This window comes from Takifugu rubripes, chromosome 5 (assembly GCF_901000725.2).
Source record: "Takifugu rubripes chromosome 5, fTakRub1.2, whole genome shotgun sequence".
In the NCBI taxonomy this organism is placed as follows: Eukaryota; Metazoa; Chordata; class Actinopteri; order Tetraodontiformes; family Tetraodontidae; genus Takifugu; species Takifugu rubripes.
The window spans coordinates 4,513,402-4,529,138 of NC_042289.1; the positions used below are offsets into that span (position 1 = coordinate 4,513,402).

Genomic DNA, 15,737 nt, shown 5'->3' on the forward strand with positions numbered 1-15,737 from the left:
TCTATAGAAATTTAATTTCCCCAAATTTTTAAATTTAATCAGGAATGTCAAACTCAGTCCTTGAGGGTCACGATCCTGAGTGCATTTTCAGCTTGGTAGGACAGAAAGCCCGGCAGGATCATGGCCCTCGAGGACTGAGTTTGACAAATGTGAAACCATTACTCCTAATAGTAATTCATTGTGGATGATGCTTGAACTGCAATGTCAACAGCTTGCAAGCTAAAGCACAATGCAGCAGGGTCGGCTGCTCACATATGGGAGAGAGCTGCTCCCTCACATGGGGAGAGCCCAGCAGACCTGAGAACCGCTACTAGCGTCTCTCCATTCTTTGGGTAGTTGGAAGTCCCACACGTGGTTCTGCGCCTTTCCATGTGTTAAATAATTGGTCTTAAATTCTGGTATTCTTGGTCATTCTTTTCGCAAAAAGATAATCGAACCAAGGGAAGAAAGAAGCGAAGTCGACTTTCGACAGTTGGAGCCCGTTTGTTGTCGTTTGTTCGTCTTAACATAAAATGAGAACATATTACTTCAATTACGTTAAACCACTAAAATGCATGACTCGTGTTTAAAAAAGATGTATATGATGTATGTATAATGAAACATGCTGATAAAATCACGGTTAATATTTATAAATATACATTTGAACAGGAAAATATCAACCCGGATGTAATCCGCCAACAGACTATTATTTCCGGGTGTCAGTGTCGCGTCTGACCCCCGGCTTGGACATTTTTCCGCCTCTGTTTGAAGCAAAAACCTTTGATGTAATTTCTTAAACGTAAGTTTGTTCGTATTTCTTTTGTGTTTACTCTGGTATTTAAGCTTCCAACGTGTCCATAAACGAGCGTGTCTTGTCACCAAGCCTGGCTAACGGTAAGGTCAGGCTAATGGCTAGTTAGCTCGTTAAGCTAATAGCCAAGTCAATATTCAAGAGATGTGTAACTTTGCGTTCAGACAGCCATTTTCTAACCTTAACTTCGTTTAAGGCCAAATCGAATTACGGCTTCTAGAAATCCTGGACTATAATGGCTCTTTGTCTGAAGTGGGTTAGTCATTGAGAAGTTTTTGAGGCTAGCTAGTATTTAAACCGATATTGCTTGTATTCATATATTGTTGTTATTGGGGGGCTTTTTTGGTTCTTAAACTGATTTCATCACCATAACACACACAAACTTTATACTGGCGGCGGTTCTGAGTTATACCACAATGCTATTGTAGGTGCTCATTAATTAACTGTGAGGTAAGAATCTAATGAACCAATATAGTTGTTGCCTCTGTAATAGATGAGCTTGGGCATAAAGAAGCCCCCCACCTCCCAGGAATGTTTGTCTCACAACAGATTGATTATTAACAACTAGTTGCAGGCCATTAGCTATCACATGATAGTCAGTGTGTACTTGCAATAGTCTTTCAGATTAGATCAGCACAGCACCCAAGTCTATTCCTTCCTTATTAATATACTTTGTCTATAACTCCTTTTGGCCCATTATAAAGCTTTTAAATTAAGCTAAATATGATACATCTTATCACTTTCCCAGGAGCCAGGGTGTCCCCCATCTCCATGTGTGATTCCTAATGGGCGGCTGGTCTCGCAGCGCTGTGCTGGAGCTGTACCGGGCGCTGCTCCGCGCAGGGCGTCACCTTCAATACACCGATCGCAATTACTACCGTCACGCTGTGGTTCGAGAATTCCGCCGCTGCCAAGCCCTGACTGCACCCGAGGAGAAAGAGGAAGCCCTGAAGAGGGGCCAGTTCTTCCTTAAGAGTCGCTTGGGTGGTCTTATGTAGGCACAAGGGTTAACAGGTCATCAGGAGGTGGGTTAAACAGTCATCTGGAGGCACACTGGGTAGGTTTACAATGTAATATACTAATACATAAAGACAGTAGATAAATAGAGTTTGTGTGGTTACTTTTTTATTCTCTACTGGATTAAGCCATAAGTAACATTGTCACACAACATTTAAGTTTGTAGAGTGTTCAGCTCTGTCTCATTCTTTTTTTCGTCCCTTTTATTGTCTCTGTGTTCAGTGGCAGGATGGCAGGGTGGAATGGAAACCGTAAAGGCAAGAAAGATGACAATGGGATTGGCACAGCCATTGATTTCATGCTTTCTAATGCTAAGCTTGTGCTGGGAGTGGGTGGAGCAGCCATGCTGGGCATAGCAACTCTGGCTGTCAAAAGAGTGAGAGCTTTGCATTGACCCTTTATTCTTCCCTGCTTTTTATTTCTGCATAATGTCATGGACGCTGTGTTGCTTCACAGATGTACGACCGTGCCATCAGCGCTCCCACCAGCCCCACCAAGATGGAGCAAAGTGGAAAGAAAAGTTGGGAGGAGCCAGTGTGGATGGGTTCCTCCCCGCGGGTGTTGAACCATGACATGAAGTCCACTGTTAGCAGGTCACTGCAGTCTTTACCCACTTCTTCACACGCTCTGGAGCCCGGTGAGTGAAAGAAAGTGTAGATTAAATGTCAGCCATATTATGTTCCCCAAAATAGGCCCGTCAATTGTGTTTTATATGACTTCTCTCTGACAGACAGACTCTTTGGAGGATTCTTGCTCTTCCTTTACAGTGGGTGTTGGCTCTAGCTAATGCTGTAGTGTCACCAGCTAGTTTGCACTAATATGACATCCATAAACACTTTAATGTCTTAGATTGTATTGACTCAGATATTTGAAATCCAACCTTTATGTCTCCCACATTCTGTACCCCTGTATCCCTTCCAGATTTCTTATCCAGAGTAAATATCGGTTTGCAGTTGGGCTGTGATAAACAGTCTGGTGATGTAACGTGTGTTAGAATAGATACTTTTCCTCTGTTGGTGATGATTTTGAACTCCCCCAGACTGTCTGCGGAGGGCCGTGGGCCGAGCCGTTGCGGGAGGGAGTGGCCCTTCCCAGTCAGACATGCTGCGGGCTCGGATGCGTCTGTCGCTGCAGGAGCACCTGTGGGAATTTTATAAATGCAATGTCAACATCCCCGCTGAAGAGCAGGCTCTGGCGAGAAAGGCGGCCCTCGACATCTGCGCTGAGCTCCGAGTGTTCCTCCACGCCAAACTGCCCGACATGCCCCTCAGAGAGATGTACCTCAGTGGAAGCTTGTATGATGACCTCCAGGTGAGAGATTAGAGATCCCACACTGTCGGTACGGCATGTTTACAAGAGTTGTGGCTACATATTCTACTTTTATAATTCGTCCAATGTTTAATAATAGTATTTACTACCTGTGCAGGTGGTGACAGCAGACCACGCCCAGCTCATGGTACCTCTCGTCTTGGAAAAGAACCTGTGGTCGTCCATCCCTGGAGAGGACACTATCATGAACGTTCCGGGTTTCTGGCTCATCCGCAGGGAGAACCTGGAGTATTTCCCACGCAACAGCAGCTACTGGGACCGCTGCATGGTCGGGGGTTACCTCTCTCCTAAGTCGGTCCTGGAGGTTTTTGACAAGCTTGTAGCTGGATCCATTAACTGGCCAGCCATCGGGAGCATCCTGGACTACGTCATCCGTCCCGTGGTACCCTCAGAAACGCTCACCTTGGAGGTTCAGTATGAAACGGATAGAAAGCTGTACGTGGATTTCCTGCCCTTGCTTGTGATGGAGGACGGAACGTCGCTGATTGCCAAACCTCACCGACTTGCCGCAGAGCGTCACGAAAACCTGTGGCGGGAGAGCTTCCGCGTGGCCGAGACGGCACGGCTCAGGGCCCTCGATCAGGAGGACGGAGGCTGCCGATGCACCTGCCTAAAGGTGGCGAAAGCGGTGTGCAAGCTCAACCCGGCGCTGAACCGGCTCAACGCCAGCCAGCTCACCAACGCCATACTGCTGCTCTGTGAAAAGGAAGGCGACTGGACTCAGGAAGCACTGGCCGACCGCTTCCTTCAGTTGCTACGGGCGCTGGTGGGACACCTGGAGGCTGGGACACTGCCCTGCGCCCTCAGTCCCAAAGTGAACTTGTTCTGCGAGCTTACCGAACAGGAAGTGGACGAGCTGGGATATACGCTTTACTGCGCCCTCTCAGATCCAGAGGGTCTGCTGAGAAGCGCTGCGATGCAGCCCTCCAGTCCGTGATGACCTCATGCTATTCTTAATTCTAAGTAATTATCATATGGTAGTGTGGTTGTAGGGAGGTCCCCGGAACATCTCTCTTCATTCGTGAATGCCTCGGTGACGACCACGATCGCAGCTTCTCAGTGTCGAGGTCAGTCCTCACACAACACCTGCGTAACGTGTGATATAACGCCGCCGCGGCAGAAGGCGTTGTATTAATGAAGTTTAAGAAAAGCCGCGGCTGCTTTTCAGGACCTTCCAGAGAGGACGGACGTGCCCGATACAATCAAATGTTTACTCCGAGGTGGACGTGTGCCTATGTGACAGGGAATATTCTGTAACGATGTATGTGTGACAACTAGAAGGCTAATAAATTGTTGATCTTTCTTTAAGACTCAACATTCTTTTAACTTTGAAATAATGAATTAGTCGTCCTACGAGAATCCAAAGTTCCTGCGAAGAAAACTTCATTAATACACCGGCGGTATTTGGATGCACGTGTGTGTGGGGGAGGGGGGGGAGGGGTCCTTGAAAACGAAGCGTTGGGCTTTGAGGAGTGAATGCAGAGTGCATGTAGTATTTATCTGACCTGTAAGTCCAAACCAGATGTGGATACACTTGAATAATGTACTGCTGTCTATGTGTGACTCACACCGTCCCGTCATGGGTATAAGGGGTTGTTTGTGACACAGATCATGTGATCCCCGAGTACAAAGCTGCTTTTTGAATTTAATTTCTTCAGTGTTGTTGAGCCGCAGGATCAACTTCAGCCACTCTTCATACTTCTGCTTCAGCTTCTGTAGCAGCTGCTGGCTGAAGTTGGAGAAGTCTGCTGTACCAAAACGCTGTTAACGTTGCCGCTTTTGTCGTCAGACCCATTCGTCTTGGTCTTAATTTCAGTTCCCTGCCTTGCTCAGTGTGTTGAGCCTTTTTCTGCTAATGGTTCTAGCTTTCTGCAGATTCTGAAGGCCATATTTAAACCCTAATTAGCTCAGAGGTGCCGACCTGGACTGTAGTTCTACCTGTTGCGTCTCTGTGTTGTAATTATAGGTGATCATTCTGAGAGGGACCATTTGACAGAAGAATCTTTGACAGCCAAGGATTTTAAACTGTCTTATGTTCTCACGTTTAGCCTTTGTTTGAGAAGAAGCTTTGACGCGTCCTCCTCCTGGCTCCAGACTCCCTGTCTGTAAAGTGTACCATATTTCTGTAGATCTGTCATGAGTTCTTTGAATATTCTCAATATTCATGACGAAACAGGTAAATATTTTTGTATTTATTCTACATTTGTTACCAAAAAGAGGTTTATTTCCATTGATTCTACTGAATCAATATAGCCGTATGTCCCATAAGACCTGGTTAATGTCACAAATCACCACTGGACCTGGGTGGGGGCGGTCCCAATGCCACATTCTTATGTTCTTCGCAAGAAAATAAAACCCCAAAGTCGCTATATGTCTGACATATTGGCCATAATGCTGTGTTGCATGCTATGTAGATATATATTTTCCAGGTCTGGAGGACTGTGCAGCACTTTGTAACTTTCATTAAATGTTGCAACTAAGCTCCTGTATCTCCGTCATTTCCCTGTAACCATTTCAAACTTGAGGGTTTTGTTGTCTTTGGTTTTGTTTTTCTTGGCTTGGGCGGGGGGGGGGGGGGGGGGGGGTTAGGTTGCATTGGTTAATATTTGCTTAGTACACCTTTCCCGGAGAGCAGCTTTAGCCAGATAATCCTTCATTTGCAAGAAATTGATTCAAACACAAGCTTTATTGAATGAGCTGACCTGAGCAGTCCCTAGATCTTAAGGATTGTTCTTTCTTTAGAATCTACTGAACTACGGCTCGTCTGGGTGTGTGATTGAAACATTGCATCGCTAAAGCGGCGGGCTATTTTGCGAGGGCGAAGCCCACGCGGTCCGCATCCCTGTCAAAGACGGTGTAGTACTTCATGATGAAGACGTCTCCCAAGTTCCACAAAGGTGCTGCAGGAGGGCCCATATCCAAGGCCATGAAGCGGGACTGACAGAATGCTGTACCCCTGTCCATTTCCTGTGTGCCCAGAAATTGTTTAGACCACCGTATGTACCAAGATGCTAAGATCTCGGTATTGCTAATATAGAGCTGAGGAAGGATTCTGAAACTTGATGCAAAACCTTTTCATAAATGCCAAAAAGTCTAGAAAACTCCCAGATTAACCAACATAAATGAGTATTTCAGGTAGATATGATAAGCCCTTGTATCAAGCAATCTGTGAACTCCTTAGTTCATCAAGAATTCCCAAGGTTCTAATTTAGACTTGCTTTGTTTGGCATGATGATGATGCGTGTGTGTGTGTGTGCGTGTGCTCTACCTTCCAGATGTAATCCTCTGGGTTCAGGGGAAACAGTTTCCCTCCAATGTTGAAGGAGATGACGGGCATAGAGGGAATCTGCTCACAGTCAATGATGTTCTAGAAGGGAGGCAGGGGAGAGGAGACGGTGCTGAAGGTGTGTTTCAATCATCGGGCAGCACCTTTCCTCACTGGTCTTGAAAGAGCCGGCTGCACCTCGTCCTTTTGCCTCGACATGCCTGGGATCGCGTTGTGCAGCGCTCTGATTTCCTCTGAAGGACCGGTTATGAGGCTCGTTCCCGTGTCAACGATGGTTTGGCAACTGGGTTTACAGAGGCTCAGCTGGTCACCAACATTGATCCTTTACAAAGAAACACAGAGTTGCATCTCTCCGCTTCCAAAACAAACAGAAGGAGCCGAAAGTGTGTCAACAAGCATTAGTGCCCCAGCTCATTCACAGCGTCTCACCCGTTAACCTCGATCTGCCAGTAGGCCTTTCGCGTGACGTTGACGTAGTGCAATTCTCCGGCATAGTGCTCCGGGTTAAGCCCCCCTAGTATCAGCTGTCCACCTATAGCTGCCTCTGGGTCTCTGCAAGGAACAGAACAAAGAATATGCTCAAAAGGGCAACTTTTTAACAGCTCGTGGTGCTTCCACTCTAGAACTGTTCGTTCCACTAACTAAGCCTGAAAACGCTTGCAAGTGAACCCTGAGGCGGTTTGCTTAGAGCGTGGATGCAAAAGGACTCTCCAGGGAACCAGACAGGAAGTGACATGGAACAACAACAAAGCTTATCCAAAGGACCGACTAGCAGATGTAGAGGTGTTGTTTGTGGTGACCAAACCAACGAACAGTAAAGGAGAGTTTGGTCGCCTTTCGAATGTGTAGTGTGGAAGTAAACCAAATGAAGGGTGCACCCCCCTCTTATGTTGTTACACACCTGTTCAGGTAAAAGGAGAAAACGTTCTGTGGCAGCAGCTTAGCCGCCATGATCCTGTCGAAAACCGGAGCGATGGTTGAAATGGACGGATAGGCCATGCCCAAGATCCCATCAAACTGAGTATAAATGAAGGTTTCCCCAGGTTGCCTCACTGCTTCTCCAAAGAGCTGGCCAGGCACTTGCAGACCTCCAATCTGCAAGCAGGGGAGCCAGGAGAAGACAGCGGCAAACACCAGTCATTTTAATACACGGAAGGAATGACGGGACCCTCAAAACTGAGGAGTTCCGCTCAACAGGAGGAGTTTGTCAGTGGAAATGTCTGGAACTCACGGAGAGAGTGTCCTTGCTGACGAAGCCAGACAACCTGCCGCTCTGATACTCAATGAAAAAACCCCTGTCGCACTGAACATACGTGCTCGATCTGTAGGACCTGTAATGACGATGGAGGCCTAAAGAGAGGAAAGCCAATGAAGAGGAAAATGTCACTCACCTTCAACTATCTGGCACTTTCCCCCCACTCTCCACACCCCAATTTGAGAGGCCTGGTCTATAGGTCAAAAAGCCCCCAGGAGCTCAGTCTGCAGGTGACTGGACTAGGGGGGTCAGGAGGTTTCTGGTTTAAGTCCCAGTCACAGACCAAAAAGATGTTAAAAATGGTAAGTTCCCTTTGCGGGATTAATAAAGGCTTTATGGGTCCTTTCATACGCATTAGCGTTACTATACGAATTACTGTTTATTTAAGAACAAGCTATGTAAAGTCGAGGTCAGGAGCGGTCTAAACCGGCCCCTGAGGTGAGAGCCTGTAACAGTGGAGCTGAAAGCTCCGATCCAGTGGATGTTTGAAGCGCTCCCAGTCACTCAGTCCATCTCACAAAACACCAAACTCACCGCACGCCAGGTACAGGGGAGAGCAGTAAACGGAGGGGACCCAGAGGTCAGAGGAGCCCGTGTCAAACAGCACGGTGAATTCCTGCGGAGGAGTGCCGATGCTGATCTTCCCAAAATACTGGAGCTGTGGAGACAGGAAGTGACCCCACTCAGATTTGCATCGAAACTGCGTCACTTAAGTTCGTTGTATAAGATCAGTCCCAGTGAAATTGGGCAACATGTAATCAATATTATAGAAACATGAGAAAAGACCCAGAAAGGCACCACAGGAGTGTATGGAACAGTCTGGAATGTGAGGAAACGTGCAAATGGAGCTTTCTGTGGACGTATTCGGAGCAATTACAACGTCACCCTGCTTGATCATGGAAATTTAAGTCTAATATGTAACCAGTTCTTCCTCTTCCCAAATATTGAACTTGGAGAAGTAGTTTGATGCCTGCGGCGGCACCCTGTTGGGCTGATTTGGTTTTTTAAGCTCTTCCAGTGTGGAGGAGAGCTTTGGCAGCACGTCCACATGGTCTTACATCATAGATGTTGATCAGCCTCACTGCTGGTGACTCGGGGTCCGTAGAGCTGGCTGCAACACGGAGCAGAGACCTCTGATTGTTGCTCATCCGGGTTAGCAGACTCCTCGCTCTATGTAGAGAAATGCTGGAATGAAGGACACACACAGGTCAGGGTTGGTGTTGCTCTCATATCCTGAAACGGAACAATGAGCAATTGAGCAGCAGGTAACACTATAACACACACCTCCTCCTTCACTCAACAAGACAAATAAAGCTGAATGAAGTCGTGCTGCTTTGACCTAAAGGTACTCTACATTTATTTACCTGGTGATAGCGGCGCTTTCTGTTATCAGCAGCGCCCCGATGATTAAAAAGGCCTGGATCCGTGCCATGTTGGGAGAGAAACACCTCAGGTAAGTTATTTTCTTCGCTACCTGGTGAGCGCGCTCCACACAGCCAAACCAGGACTGCCAAAAGTTCGACTGCGTCCGCGTGTGTTTGGCTTCCCGCGTTACACATCCCTGTGGTTGGAGAACGATAGTAGGCGGGGTGTCCTGATTGGTGGAGGGTGGCAGTAGGCTTTATAACCCAAGAGTCAGAGCATCTGGACAGAATCCAGACTGTATAATAGATAGATAGATAGATAGATAGATAGATAGATAGATAGATAGATGGCCTGCTCTTTATTTCGTACCACTTAAGGGTGAGGTGGATGGATGAATGGATGAATGGATGGATGGATGGATGGATGAATGGATGAATGGATGGATGGATGGATGGATTGATGGATGGATGGATGGATGGATGAATGGATGAATGGATGGATGGATGAATGGATGAATGGATGGATGGATGGATGGATTGATGGATGGATGGATGGATGGATGAATGGATGAATGGATGGATGGATGGATTGGATGGATGGGTGGATGGATGGATGGAGTGCACGTTGAAGAAAGCTTGGGGTTTAATTCCACCTCAGCCTCGTGGCCTGCGTGTGTTTGCCCCAGGTTCCTGTCCCAGTCCAGAAGCATACACAGAGTGACCCATCTCTCACCCTTGATGGGTCATTAAGTGGTCCAGTGTCCTCTCAGACAGCAGCTGGACACGTCTTTACTCAAAAGAGCTGTATCACGATTCTGGTGTTTTCTTGTGCTCCATCCCTTTTAATTGTGTTGCTCTCTGATCAAACCTGTTCTCGTGTGTGCGTGTGTGTGTGTGTGTGTGTGTTTGTTTGTGTGTGTGTGTGTGTCTGCGTGCTCCAGGGTGCCCTCTAGGTTCTTCTACCTGCCTGCTTCCTCTGCCCATCTGTCATACCCTCCACTGAATGTTTGTTCTCTGTTTCCTTTTCTGAGGCGATGTTATCTCAGAAATGAAAAAATAATAATAAAAAAATTGGACCATTGTCACATGTCAGTGGTTGGAGTCACGGTCCACTTTCCACGTATAGAGGACTCACGTCTTACGTCACCAGCAGTTGGCGTCATTCATAAAAAGGGGCACCTGTGCGATATTTAGGTTATTGAGGGGCTGAGTTCATACCTTTTGTTGACCGCTCTTGCTACGCTTTCCTCCTTATTCTGCCCCTCGTAGTTTAGGAGGAAAGTAGCCACAATATCATTGTTGAAATTGTGGTAATATTAAAACAGAACAGAAGTTGGAAGATTAATCACCCAACAGCCCTGAAAGCCATAGAGGAAAGCAGGCGTGCAGAGGAGCAGACACTCACTCAGCCTGTTGAACGTGTTTTAGATGAAATCCTCCACCAAACGAGCACAGTTTAATCCTACACACTGAAGTTATTTTCGAGTGTACGCCCACATATTTTGTCCCTGAGCTGTGACTCATCAGGAATCACACCTTTCTGACTATACAGACTGAATGACAGTGACAAGGCAGGAGAGGTTTGTAAGCAAAGGATTTCTGAGAGCATTTCTTCCATTATTAAAGGAATATTAAAGAAAATATTGACAGTGGAGGCTTCATTCCTGGACTATGACAGTAAGGATCAGCTCTTTCTTCTTTATGACATTTATTTATTGGGCCTGTAGAAAGCAGATGAAAAGGCCGATATGGTTGTCATTTCTTATAAAGGTGCAAACAGCCATTTAGTCTGGTGAAACCTGTCATAAATTTCACTTGGCTGCGGAATTCCGAAATTCTTCTGGAATTGACTGCAATTAGCAGGATGGGTGTTGAAATCTCTGCTACAAAATCCAGCAGCATGTGAGCGACAGTCTTATTGGATGAACTGCTCGTCATATCGGTGAAGGTTTGCTTAGTTCATCACTTCATTTTTCTCTGGCTGAGAATGATGAACTTGATCTTTTAAGTCACTCAGTAATAGCAGGATGAGCGCACTCGCTCTGAAACCAATTAAAGTATTCCGTCCGGTGGGGATGGAAAATAAAATAAATAAACAGCTGAAAATATAAGTCATGGTAATTGGGAGATGAATTAAGCACAGTGCAGACGCCCCACAACGGCAGGAAAGCAAGCCTCTTTGCGGTGTTAAATCTGACAATCTTTGCTCACAATCCATCAGAAGTTCTTTATGGCGGTTCACAACACTAAATTTTAGCGCTTGTTTTTGTTGAAAAGAGACCGTCTCACGTTACTTTGAGTGTTCATATTTTTATCGGATCGTCCATGAGATGTGAGTGGACAGAGGGCAAATGTTTTGCACAGTAGTAGAGCTAAAGAAGGCTGTGGCCTAAGTTCCTTCTTAGGTAATGGACGAGAAACCAGGCAATAGCAAACATCTTTTTGAAGCTGTTACTACTTCTACACACACACTTATAGTACGTTCAACTCCACAGCCACTCAAACCGCCCAGGAAAAGCTATGCAATGAAGCCCACCATCACCTATGAAAGTCTGCAGTCTCTCTACGAGGACCCTGATGCGTTACAGGTAAAGACAGAGCCGGGCTAGCAGCACCGGTTAAAGCTGGTGGAGCGGTGAAAGTGGTTATACTGTAAAGTGGCTCTTCATCTCTCGACAGCCTGCTGTCACTGATGGAAACCAGACAGAGGTCAAAGTCAGGCCGGTTCCTCGACCCAGGTCCAAGTTAGTGTCCAAGCCCGAGGTGACCAGTCACAACGATGCCGATGCAGCGGACGCAGGGCACAGCAGCAGCTCAGTGGTGAGGCAGCCGGTTTTTTTCAGGCAGTCTCTGTTACACCGAGACATGATGTTTCCGTCTTTGTCCTGCTGTCAGGATTCCCATTTTTATGAATACCCCGTAGACTACAAAAGGCTGCGGCCTGTTCGTCCTCCTCCCAAACCACCGGTGAGCAAGTCGGTAGCCTCTGACAAACCCTCAGCAGGTGAGGGCGGGGGGAATTCCAGTGTGAGCCTGAATTCTGAGGAGGTAATTGAGCTGTTCTTATATTTAATGCCTTTATTTTTGACTGCTGACCCTTAGTCTGCTGCATTATGAAGCTTGTGACGTTAAATAAAACTGATGTTTTAGTGTTGTAACAGGCAAAATGACAGAAATAAGCAGTTAGCGTCTGATTTCTATGTTGGTTCTGCGATTCACCAGCTATAAAAAACACAAGACAAAGACAATTTGCAGGCAGAAGAATCCACATGATTTCAGTCAGAAACGGGAGTTTTGTTTGGTTTCAAGCCAGTAAATACAGCAGTGTTTAAACCTTCCATCATAAGTCCCAGTTGGTGGTTTTAAAGCCAAATTCAGACCATGAGAGAGGAGGTAACGCTCCACCTGCAAGTGCAGGGAAATTGAGCAGGTGTCTGAGAGAATAGTAGCACTGGAGGGGCTCCAGGGGCATTTTCATATAAATTTAGTGTTCACATCTGTTCTTATGCATCATAATTTCAAATGATTCAAAGATTTTAAGAAGAACTTCACTGACTATTCTCTCTCTCTCTTCATTTCTCTCCAGTCTCCAGCTATCACCACTGATGGAACCCATTCCACCCCCCCACCCCGACCCCCGCGGCCTCCTCTTCCCCCCACTTACTGCAATACAGAACCAACAACGAGACGTAAATCTGAGGTATATCGGCATTTTACACCTCTCCTTCGACCTCTCCCTTTAACCCAATATTTATGGCATCTCAATGCTCCCGTTTCTTGGCTAGACCCTCTCAGGTGACAGCGAGCGTTCTGGATCTCCGTGGATCGGCTGCAATGATGGGGTGAGTTGTATAAAGCGATTTGGGATGGCAACCAACCATTGAAAAGTGAAATGATTACGCAACCCTGTGTCTTTCACATCCAGGCTGCAGAACATGCAGACAAACCTGTAGTTCCTCCTCGATACTTCTCTCTATCCCGGCGAGCCTCGGAGAGTGATGTATCACCTGCACAGGTACACAAGAAATCCCCCCTCACACGCGTGAATACAACCAAGGTATTGAAAGACGTCATTGCTGACGTCACGGAAGCTGACATGCACACGGCTCTTTATTACTCTATTTCCGCCTGTGTTATCTCTGCTCTTGCTTTTGGACTATAGAGTGATATCACAGTCCATCATTAGCTTTCATTCCCCCTCCCACTATTGCTCCCAGTGAGGCCGTTAATAACCAACAAAAGCACGTAATCTTCACTTACGAATTATGCAAACCTTTAAATGCTACATTTCTTATATGAACAAACCACAGTTTTTGGCAAAGAAAACAAAAGAAAAAATGTCGTGATTATTTTTAATGTACTACATCAAAATTGGATTACTTTTTTTTAAATTCTTGCAGCCTAGCACATGTTAATATATTAATTAGGAGCAACATTGGCTGATTTTATTATCATTCTTTGCTCACTTCTCTTGTCAACAGTTGTACATTAAATGTGCACAAAGCTATAAGCTGATTTATTTTTCCGCTGTACCGGTATTTGGATTTTATTTTTCTAAACCAAGGTCAGATTTAATTTGTAAATATCAAATATTAGGCCTTTTAAAATTTTCAACCCTTTAATTTCATTGCCATATTATGGTATGTCCCACCCTGCCAGCAGGAAAAGGCTGAAATACAGTTCGTTAATGGTGGTACAGGTGCCCAAAAATATATATACACACACACCCACTGACATGTAAACTGACCACCTCATAGTGTTGATGAAGAGGAGGGGGGTGTTGAAAAATAACTTTTTGAAAAATAACTACAACAAAAAGTGCCAAGTGTACACGTTGTATGCATTTGGAGGGTAACCTTGCTTGTATGCCTGGATGTGTGTGTAACCATATTTCATATCATGTTAATGTATCTTGGAAGATGTTTTTTGCTGTTGTTTTCTGTCTCAGACGAGGCCACCACAACCTCCCACACCTCCACCTAAAGGAGAACAGTCAACGTTCAGTGAGGCAGTATACCGACCCTACCTGCACATTCTACCAGAGGATAATCACCATGTCCTGGTGAGAGGGTCGTAGGTCCTTTCCGTGCATTTAAACACGACCTGCGCTCACATTATTCACTAAACACTTTCAGACAAACGGGAGGTGTGCGCCACGTTTGGGTCAACACCCACGAGATTCTCCTCAGAACGAAACCAAATTGAACACCGAGGTGACTGTTCTCTCCTCCGACTGTGATTCGAGTTACCATGATTTCAGGAGGGTCACTAACTGGAAAATTACCTGTTTTTGTAAAGGAAATCAACATGATGCTGAGATGGTTGAGAAGAGTGTCAAGTAAGCCTATTCTGCTGTCAACAGTTAAATATTAAAATGACAAACGTTGTAGTCACCTGAATCTGTCTTCTCCTCAGAATCAGATTCTTTGGCTCCTTCCTTGTACGGCCTCAGTATAGAGGAAGAAATCAGGTGAACAGGAACTATGAATCCTCTCTGTGCAATTATGACTGACTGGAGACACATTGTTTATGGTTTTCCTGCTACAGATCATTTCAACAGAGAGCTGCAGATCTGAGGAAGGCCCTCCGCCTTTACAGCCTCCTCATGATGAAGCGCAGCGAAAGCCTGCGTGACATCCTCGCAGAGTTCAGCTCCATCTCCTCCAGCCTGGACAAGATGCAGAAGAAGACCAAAACCATGGGCATCGCCGGCGGGACGACGGGAGCGGTGGGAGGCGTGACAGCGGTGCTGGGCATCGCCTTGGCGCCCGTCACCATGGGGACCTCGCTGATCGCCACGGCTGTCGGTGCCGGTATGATGGCGTCCGCCGGGGGCATGGGTGCCCACACGGCCAAGCAGGCCAAAAAGAAGAATGTGACTCGCACGGCTGTTGAGAAACTAGTGGATGATTATAAGCTAACTATTGTGGACCTGGAATACTGCTTGGACTTCATCCTGTCCGTGATGAGCGAGCTGAGGAGGCACGACCTTCCCAGACTGCAGAGATCCGGAGTCGAGACCGAAGCACTGAAGCTGGCACATCTGTCCCAGTCTGTGATGAGCAGCAGGAACAACTTCAGGAAGGGTTCCGCTAGTGGAATGTCCTCTGAGAGACTGCTTCAGGTTTTTGCCAAAGAACTGGATCAGTATTTCACAGAAAACCAAGGTCAGAAGCTGAAGAAGTCGTGCAGGAGCAAGTTCTCTGGGAGGGTCCGCCTGCTGGCGGAAAATCTGCAAGATGAGCTGGATCACCTGAACTGTATGTGGGAAATGTTCAGCTGAAGCAAAGAACTGGCTGCTGCGTGTGTGCTCGTTTGTGTGTGTGTGTGTGTGTGTGTGTGTGTGTGTGTGTGTGTGTGTGTGTGTGTGTGTGTGTGTGAGAGAGAGAGTAACAGACAGTGTTAAAAATCATCAGAATATCTTATTTTTAATAAACCCTTTTGTATTAGCTTGAAGTTGTGACTCGAAAACCTTTCATTCCTTTTGTATGAGTAAATAATACAGTAATATCAGTAACCAGAGTAGCAACATAAAGTGCCTGATACTTCAGGAAAAACGTGATTTTATTTGAACGTTTTAACTTAGACACATCAGACATCCAGTTCCAGTATAGGCTACAGCTTTACCATTGATATGCTGCAACAAAGCACAGACATTTGCAATTATAAATGCAGAAGTCTGTAAAACCATGAGCA

The 15,737-nt window shown here is 46.2% G+C and overlaps 3 protein-coding genes across 6 annotated transcripts; 2 read left to right on the top strand and 1 right to left on the bottom strand.

Annotated features, from left to right (window-relative positions):
* Nucleotides 1-647: 647 nt before the first annotated feature.
* mief1 (mitochondrial elongation factor 1) lies at nucleotides 648-4,439 on the top strand. Of its 2 annotated transcripts, none has more exons than XM_003964415.3 (6): nucleotides 648-778; nucleotides 1,539-1,847; nucleotides 2,030-2,183; nucleotides 2,264-2,444; nucleotides 2,847-3,118; nucleotides 3,234-4,439. In XM_003964415.3, the coding sequence occupies exons 3-6, from the start codon at nucleotides 2,037-2,039 to the stop codon at nucleotides 4,071-4,073; spliced, it is 1,440 nt and encodes a 479-aa protein (XP_003964464.1). In that variant the 5' UTR covers nucleotides 648-778; nucleotides 1,539-1,847; nucleotides 2,030-2,036; the 3' UTR covers nucleotides 4,074-4,439. The 2 variants fall into 2 exon arrangements, with proteins under 2 accessions (XP_003964464.1, XP_011602023.1); XM_011603721.2 differs by having other exon boundaries at nucleotides 680-873.
* A 1,502-nt stretch (nucleotides 4,440-5,941) lies between these two features.
* On the bottom strand, nucleotides 5,942-9,109 carry napsa (napsin A aspartic peptidase). Its single transcript, NM_001078585.1, is given in 9 exon segments — nucleotides 5,942-6,103; nucleotides 6,405-6,503; nucleotides 6,600-6,744; nucleotides 6,852-6,974; nucleotides 7,324-7,517; nucleotides 7,654-7,772; nucleotides 8,212-8,335; nucleotides 8,736-8,862; nucleotides 9,042-9,109. Coding segments are annotated over 9 exon segments (1,161 nt in total).
* A 1,376-nt stretch (nucleotides 9,110-10,485) lies between these two features.
* Nucleotides 10,486-15,497, top strand: LOC105416418 (uncharacterized). Of its 3 annotated transcripts, none has more exons than XM_011603717.2 (12): nucleotides 10,486-10,718; nucleotides 11,537-11,629; nucleotides 11,721-11,861; nucleotides 11,937-12,089; nucleotides 12,628-12,741; nucleotides 12,827-12,883; nucleotides 12,967-13,098; nucleotides 13,990-14,103; nucleotides 14,177-14,254; nucleotides 14,340-14,379; nucleotides 14,457-14,511; nucleotides 14,589-15,497. In XM_011603717.2, the coding sequence occupies exons 1-12, from the start codon at nucleotides 10,713-10,715 to the stop codon at nucleotides 15,322-15,324; spliced, it is 1,719 nt and encodes a 572-aa protein (XP_011602019.2). In that variant the 5' UTR covers nucleotides 10,486-10,712; the 3' UTR covers nucleotides 15,325-15,497. The 3 variants fall into 3 exon arrangements, with proteins under 3 accessions (XP_011602019.2, XP_011602022.2, XP_011602021.2); XM_011603719.2 differs by having other exon boundaries at nucleotides 10,488-10,718; nucleotides 12,967-13,056; XM_011603720.2 differs by lacking the exon at nucleotides 11,937-12,089 and having other exon boundaries at nucleotides 10,487-10,718.
* The last annotated feature ends 240 nt before the right edge of the window (nucleotides 15,498-15,737 follow it).